Source organism: Cupressus sempervirens, chromosome 4 (genome assembly GCF_028749045.1).
Source record: "Cupressus sempervirens isolate cs-2001-9-10 chromosome 4, ASM2874904v1, whole genome shotgun sequence".
Lineage (NCBI taxonomy): Eukaryota > Viridiplantae > Streptophyta > Pinopsida > Cupressales > Cupressaceae > Cupressus > Cupressus sempervirens.
Genome location: NC_143121.1, coordinates 544,554,938 through 544,563,701, shown reverse-complemented (window position 1 = coordinate 544,563,701; position 8,764 = coordinate 544,554,938). Strand labels below are relative to the sequence as shown.

General features: G+C 33.9%; 1 protein-coding gene across 1 annotated transcript in view; it reads left to right on the top strand.

Annotated features, from left to right (window-relative positions):
- The first annotated feature begins 333 nt into the window (after window positions 1-333).
- The window catches only part of LOC149562341 (Insulinase (Peptidase family M16) family protein), a 333,865-nt gene continuing 325,434 nt past the window's right edge, over window positions 334-8,764 (top strand). The window contains exons 1-2 of the mRNA XM_089825868.1: window positions 334-529; window positions 4,217-4,292. Coding sequence (XP_089681994.1) covers window positions 410-529; window positions 4,217-4,292 — 196 coding nt within the window. The 5' untranslated portion in view covers window positions 334-409. The remainder of the gene's footprint in view (window positions 530-4,216; window positions 4,293-8,764) is intronic.

The following is an 8,764-nucleotide window of genomic DNA, read 5'->3' as shown; positions in this document are numbered from 1 at the left end:
GAACAAATAGATACGAAAGTCCCTAAAAATTATGAGAAAGGAGTTTAGTGTTTTGACACAAACATAATAACATTAAAAAAAGTCAATTCAAAATATAAATAAATAAATAAAACTTACAATAAGACTTCAGATTAAATACACAAATAATTTAACCATATTTTTTTATAATATCCTGAACCATTAGTAATTTAGAGAATGAGAAAACTCATTATTAAATTGATATGAAAAAGTAACACTAAGATGCTAAATTAAAAGCAGCTTTGCCACCTAGCTTCTTTTTCTCGCCGCTAGAAACAAATTTCACATATACGCGAAGGCTTTTTCCGCTGACTTGTGGCGACAGGGGGATCGACAGTACCGTCTTTGAGAGTGTTGTTAGGGCGAGAGGAGGCTTGAGGTATCAGGAAACATGGCGCACGATCCGTCCGTTACAATTGTGAAGCCCCGAAATGACAAGAGGGAATACAAGAGCTTGGTCCTTCCCAATGCCCTGCAGGTCCTCCTCATCAGTGATCCCGACACTGATAAGGTATAGACTTTTCTTTTTCACATGCCAAAACTTTAAAGCTTTACTAGGTATTCAATAGACTGAACAAATAATCTGAAAATTACCAATCGAGTAATCAGCGGTTCACAGTTTCCCAGTTATCAGTAGTGAACAGGTTTACTGACTTAAAAAAATCATTGGAGCCGTATAATTTTGTGCCTTTCTAACTTGCTTAAAATAAACAGTGTCCACCTACATACTGATGGAAATTCTTTTTGATGGAAACAGAAAAGACACTTAAGCCTTCTCAAATAAGCTGGTCAAAGCTCCAACTCTTTGGGTCTGAACTCTAAAGAGATCAAAACCTGCACTTTTTGGACTATATATTTATTTGTTTGCCATGATAATAGTTTGCTGCGTTTTATTGGTCAGGAATTTTCATGGGGAAAGTTTATTTCCCTTCATTTGCCAAAACGATAAATATCCTTCAGAAAAGCCAAATTGCCTTTTTGAGGGGTGCCTGCACAGGTCACCCAAGTTGTATGTAGAAATTTGCTTTCCAAACTAGCCCTTTTTAGATCAGTCTGGATGGATTTTTAGCCTTTCGACTAGCTTTTTGACCATCTTATGAGATTTTTTTATCAATTATAAGGATTTATGTGGTTTCTTCCATGCTGCCATTGTCCATTTTTAATCCACAACGTTTTAGGAACTCGTATTTGAAAGGACTCAGCATTATAGCATCAAAAAATTAAATTGCATTGGTGCTTTAATTTGAAGAGCGTTTTTTGAACCAGTAACTAGGCACATGGGAAAACCTATCGACCCAAAATGGCTGGGATCCTGATTTTGTCAGCACGATGGAGATCGTGAAAGAGCTGAAAAAATTCAGCGTTGACAAATTTGTTACCTAAGGCAGAGAATTTGTCCCAAAAATGAGTTACCGCATGTAACTGATATGAGAAGGTTTAGATGATCTTGAGAGTATGTTCCAATCAACAAATTACCTTGCAATATGACAGGACAAATCTTTGCTAGGTTATATTGAGTTTCCAAGTGGTCACAAGTGAACTTTCATGTACAAACTCATAATGTACCATTCGTAATTTTCCCTAAAATCATAAATGCAACAAATTAGGGTTAGGGTTACCAATTAATATCATTGTAATAATGCACCTTGAGGCTTGAATTCCAAATCAAAGACAAGATATACAAATATCCACACACACATAATATTAGGTTTAGGCATCACATTATATTCATAGATTACCAATAATACTCTACAAACATATTAGGGTTTGGAAGAAGAGACATAACAGGTCTGCCTGAAGCCATTTCTATACCAAGTCCAAGAGAACCATCTATCATGACCCTTCCACTTGGCAGTTTGTACTTGCTTTCCCCATCCTACCTCATCTTCCATAAAAATCATACAATCTTGTGGAATTGCACAGTGTAATCACATAAAATTGGTCTCCTAAACCAATTTCCCCTAATTCTAAATATTGGTCGACAATCACTAAAAGCCTAACCAAAGGCACATCTACCCATATTTCTCTAATCTGATCTGACTATCAAATTTCATAAAATCCTCAATTTGCAATAATCATCAAACATAATTTAATTCCTAAATATCGACATAAATTGGCATCTAAACCGTTTCAAATTTATTTATTTAATAAAGTGTCCTATCACTTTAATTAAATTAATCCCACTTGCCAAATACACATGAAAAGGAATTACATTGATTTAATCGAATTTATTCCCTCAACATTTTAATTATTGAATTTAAATACTTATTAATTGAGAAAATTAATTAAAGATTCAATTATCTCCAAATATCCTCCAAAAATTGAGAAAATCAAGTTGAGTTTTGAAAAAGGAAATAATCAGTTAAAAAAAGGAAACAAAGCTGTTGACTCAATCTCATCTGAGCAGTTAATTCCTTAAATCTCTCAAAAACAATCATTTAGAAGAAACTTCCTGCTTTTGACCTCAAGTTGAGATTGATCTCAACCTTTCATCAAACTCAATCTCGATCGTTGATTTATCTGGATTTCTATAAAAGGAGGCTTCTTGCCTCTCATTTGACATGTGCAATTTGAGTAAGGAGATTCTGCTGAATTCTTGCTTGAGTATTGTTATTAGATCTCTTAGATTGTTAATTATTTTGATCTCATTCTAACTTTTAATTGCATTCATGTCAAATTAGAATTCTATATGCTTGTCTAGATTAATACTTACTTTGTATATCAATTAGAATAACTTCATTTTTATTGCATGAGAAAATACAAAAATATAGATTAGTTGCATTCTCATAAATTTTTCGTTATGATGGAATCTAAAGTCATTGGACGTTCTTCGTTTTGAGAGCACTCAAACTCCCATTAGATAGAAGGAAATAGGTCGCCTTGCTCACGATTATTCATGATGGATTATCCTATATCCATTTGTGATTAATCTGACGAACAAAGACTTATTATAGTGTGGTGAATTATTACTGAGACCCATTTTAACACCCACATTTCTGGCGCCCCAAAAATGTTGATGTTAAAATGGATCTCAATAACAATTCACCACACTTCAATAAGTCTTTGTTATGATTATTCATGATGGATTATCCTATATCCATTTGTGATTAATCTGACAAACAAAGACTTATTGAAGTGTGGTGAATTGTTATTGAGACCCATTTTAACACCCACAGGCAGAGGTTGTAAGTGGGTTTCTCAACTCTTCGACTATAAGGGCCCTTTAGTCCATTATAGGACTACCTGACTTACATAGCCTTGGCAACCTCCTTTGCTTACACTTCAAGTCCTCCCCCTTGCAAGTTTGGTTTTAGACAGTACACCTAACTATTCTCTATTGTTGTTCTATGGAGTTGGGCAAAGAATCATAAGTAGGTTCCTCACCTCTTTGATGTAAGGGCCTCTGATCCATTCTAGGATGGCGTACTTATGTCACCTTGGCAACCCCCCTTTGTTTACACCTCAAGCACATCCTATAAGATGGGTTACATTTTCTATTGATTGGAGTAAGTTAATGTAATGACTTAGGCAGGGGCATCACATGGTTCCTCTACTTAAGCCAAAGTGAAAATCCCATTTTCATTCCTAGATTTTCATTTCACAATTAACAAATGTAGAATGTGTTAATGACATTTGTTTATTATTGCTTGATTTTAGACTGAAATGTTCAAACAATAAAACATGGAGGAACTGAAAGGGAGGAAGAATGCTTTATAGCTGCAAATTTTAGGTTCATGCCCACCGAAGAAAAAAAACTATTGAGATCTATAACACACAAATTTTTTATTTGAAGAAATTTACCATTACTTTGCCAACATAAAATGATTTAATTGTGATTATAAAAAAATGCGTAATTAAATTTGAATTTGATTGAAAGGCTTAATGTTGAGTACTTCATTTGAAAATAATGTTATATCACAAAAACATGTTTTTTTGGCTATTATTACAAAAATGAGGTTATATTTAATTGGTTCAGAAATGAGCTTACTCAAACGTGTATGGATTTCTATTATTTGCTATTTGAAACTTATCTCTGAAATGGTTTTTTATTTACCATTGAACTATTTAGAAAGAAGATGTAAATCAAAATGTTTTGGAAGTTGATTTGAACATACGGTATATGAATGATAAACATTTTACTCTTTTTATGCAAGTTTTATGTTTTTTCTAGTCATTTATCTTGTGCTTTACATTTTAGGCTGCTGCTGCGATGAATGTCTCTATTGGATCATTTAGCGATCCTGGGGGTCTTGAGGGTTTGGCACATTTTCTTGGTGAGTAGTAAACAAATCTTAGAAAGCTACATGTCATTTTATGTTTTTCTTTAAAAGAAATACGTGTAAGAAAGGAAACTGTTTGTCATGGTATCTTTTGTCCAAAACATTGGTAATATGAATTACAATAATGTCATGTTTCTTTAATGGTCATCTTATTTAGTCTTTAGTTTATTAAGTAGTTTCTATTTTCGTCTTTAGTTCATGATTGTGCCTTTGGAAATCTATATAAGGAGCTTTCATCTCCTTTGTTTAATACAACATTGATTGACCATAACATGGTATTAGAGCCGATTGATGAGATTTTATAAAATTTGGCAAATTTTTAAGAAAATTATGAGTCTCTTTTGATCTGATTTTTTTCTAGAAATTTGTTTTTTGTTTTTTTAAAATAAAAATTGTTGGAGATATGAAAATTTTGTGTTGTCTTTCAAAGATTTTTGCTGAAAATCGTGAGCTTGGTCAAGGATTTTGATTGTGCGATTTCTTGGTTTGGGCGAAAGTCTCTGATTAATTATCGAAGGTTCCATGTACTTGCATGTGATTCACATGTATTATTTTACCATGCAAAGTCTTGTGTTTGCCACATGAAGGTTACCCTGATGAGTTTTATAATATTTCCCTAAGATACCGATGCGCCTGGAAAAAGGCCAGATGAGGGTGCGGATGCCTTAGGAAGCTGCACGGGTGCTGGTAGGAAGCTTAATTCATTCCTGCAGATACACACAGGATGCTTGGGAGAGCATCCAAAGAGAATTCAGAGAGCATTTGGGCGCATCTGGAGAGCACCCAACAATTTTGAGCTCGTAGTCACTTAATTGACTTAATAAAACATGTGTTTAATTGATTTTTTTAAATTATATTTTTTCTTCTATTTGATTGAATTTCATTTACGAATCTTGAACCTTGATTCTAGATTGATCAACTTTGAACCATGAACTATGTTTTGATTTTGTAATTCGAATTGCATTGGAATTTTGAACTTGAGTAATTTACTATTTAGATATTACTGTTATTTCAATTTGAACTATCAATGGTGAAGTATCATGCTATGGAATGGTTTATTTTTGCATATTTCTTACATTTCTTTGCATACATTAATAATAGTATATACATATATAGATACATACATATATACATACATATACATACATATATTTAAAAAATTCTATATTATGTATGGACGCACTCAAACACATCCAAAATCCCCCCCAAAAAAAATCTGCGCATCTACGCATTTGCACCCCACATTCGCATCAGCATCAGAACCAGCATTGGTAACTTAGATATTTACCTTAAAAAATTTCTGTTGGGTATTGATAAATTTTTCGTCAAAATTACCTGTTGGGTTTTAATAATTTATTCCTCAAAAATTATGTTGAGTTTTGCTGTTTTTAAAAAAAAAAATGAAGCTTTGAATTCTTTGTTTTGGGTGTCGGATTCTGTTGTCTAGTTTTGATTGATTTTTCACCTAAAAGATCATGTCTGGTTTTTTCGATTTTTCTCCTAAAATATTGTGGCTTTTTGTAGTATGTTTCGAGTTGTAGTGCTCATTTGCAAAGGTTTTTGGTGGATAATCTTGTACTCTGTTTTGGGTGGTAGTGCTCATTTACAAAAGGGTATGTTGATCTTCCTCAAAATCGTAGTTTTAGTTTCATCTTGATGTCTCGAGCTACAGGGAGTATTACCTTTGTTACCCAACATCAGATTGGATGGCTTCTTGTTCATTAACATTTTGCAGATCCAAGGAGGGTCTCAGTAGCAACAAAGTGTTGTGAAGAACTTATGACCACAAGACATGTAATCTTTTGCAGGGTAGTTAGATGATGACCATTTAGGGAGGGTATTAGAATATTGTAATGTTTTTTTAGTGATCAACTTAGTTAGTCTTTAGTTTATTAGGTAGTTTCTTTTTTCGTTAGTTCACAATTGTTTCTTTTAGAAACATCTTCTTTGTAAATTTATGCTTTCATCTGCTTTGTTTAATACAACATCGATTTACCATAACAATATTGTCATACAAGAATTGTTACCTTGAAATTTTTGGCTAACAAATCATTAGAGATTCTCAATGGAGAACTTTTGGTGGTTTCATGTTAGCCTTTTTGGATTGAAATGCGAGGAATTATTTTTAAAATATAGTTGAGTTTGAAATGTGAGGAATTTAGTAGTTGGGTTTGAACAAACAAAAATCAAAAGTATTATTAAGGTTGATTACTTGTAGTGGAGGCTCAATAAAACTTAATGTCTATGTAAAGGAGGATAACGTCAATGCTCGTTTCAAATATTTGTATGTTGTGCTCAACAGTCTTTGTAGACTTCCAATGCTTATACGCTTGCCTAGGATGCATGTGTCTCCTACAAATGAAAATGTTTAATTGAGAGAAGGAAGGGCTTACTCAATGTCTTATGTTTTTTGTCTAGTGGATGTTTGGAGAGCTCAGTCTAATGCTTGTGCACGAAACCAAACTATGTAGTAGGGACACTTTTGGTGCTACGGCATGCAGTATCTAGGATTAGTGTGAAGCAACTCGACCTTTTGAATATGCTCAACAATAAATTAGAGAATGCTAGTGCTCACTGTTGATATTGGATTGGGTGTCAAAATCAACATTTCTTGATACACACTATTTGTTGAAGCTTGGTGGCTCTGTGCAGATTGGAATATTTGCGATATTTGATGTGGGGGATTTCAAATTCTTGCTACCCATGCAATGTCAAATTGTCTCTCTATGCAATCTGTGCACTGTAGTGTTAGATGAGGTATGTCGAGCTCAAATCATGGGTGGTTTGAATGCACAAGGGAACTGCTAAACAATGTCTTTACACTGATTCCAATTTTGATGCTAAGACAATGCAATGTTAATGTAACAACTACCAATTTGGCAAAGTTTGGTGTGGTGTTTGAGTGCAGCAAGCGCTTGGCGAAGACTGTCATTCGAATGTTGGCTTGTCGCGCTCAACTAGTTTGATAGGAAAATCTCATTTCCAACACAATTCCTGTTTGCGGTGGTCATTCTTGAGGCATAGAAATGTTCTTTCCTACTATGTTTGGGCTTGGACATAGTGTATTGCAGTTGTATTTCTACACGAATTCATTTGGGGATCGATTTCTCAACATCACAAAAAGTTTGGGTTTAAGTAGGGAGTTTGAATATTCATTTGATACTCTAGAGGTTAGAGCATTATATATTCCATTTGGATACATTATATCCTTTTTGTTCATCTTTGGTTAATCCTCCACATATATTTGGAGCTTTATCATTTTTGTAGAAGAAGCTTTAAAATTGATTTATCAATTTGGAGATTTAGAGGTTCATTAATTTGGAAAATCCGTTAAATATTTGGTAAGAGTAAGAAAAAGAACAAAAAGAAGTTTCCCATATTTGATGTGATGTATAATTTTTCGAAGATATAAGAATAGGAATTTACATTGTTGGGGGGGAGGGGGGGAATAATAACCAATGTTCCATTCCCATTTGAACCATCCTTAGAGGGGAGATTTCAGAGAAGAGACACTATCAGAGTTCCAATTTGAACCATCCTTAGAGGGGAGATGTTTCTCAAAAAATCAGAGCGTGTGTTCACAATTTTATTTTATTTTTAGAAACCTTCATAATGATGGATGGTAGCATAGCCAATGTACTCAAATTGTTTAACAAATGCTTATATGAAGGCGTTTTCTGATTCGACGCATATAGACCTTCATTGGAGCAACTTGTATCAAGGATGTGCAGATAAGTTTGAGTATTACATTTATTTGCTTATTATAGTCCCTCGCTTATATGCATGAACAATAAGAGCCATTTGTCTTGATATATTGTTGTCCTTTCCTTTGTCTCTAGGGATGTTCTTCGAGGAACAAAAGAATAGTGCATTAGGAATGTTGTTGAGGCATTTTTGTAGGTGATAACATTTGGGATTATGAAATTAAGTCAAGACAAGGGGCTCTTCCAATGAGAGGGAGCAGACTGTGATAGGATTTTGTTCAAATATCAAGATGGTCATATAACTATTTGCTCTAGGACTTGATTTTATGATTTAGAGAGAGTAGACCATCTCAATATGGATTCACTATTGATCAAGAAACTGTAGCAGTCAAAGGACTGTGATTAATGAGATGAAGTTCCATATGTGTAAACTGAAAGACCTTTATGTGAATGCCTAAACTGTAGATGAATATCTCGAATGCTTTTCACTAAGAGTACATTATCAGTGAAGATCTGACAATTGATATTTTCTCCAAATCCTTCAACCAAAGTGAAGTTTGCACATTGTTGAAGATGAGTTAGAGTTATGGATCAAAGTACTTACTAAGAGGGAAACTCAACATCAATGATTTCTTGAGATGTATCTTAATGCATTCTTCTCTGTGGGATAAAAGTTTGAGGTGAAAACCCTTGTTCCAGCCTTTGGGAATATTCATGGTGAACCTAGCCTTTGATATGGTTCATGGTGGATGTTATGTGAGT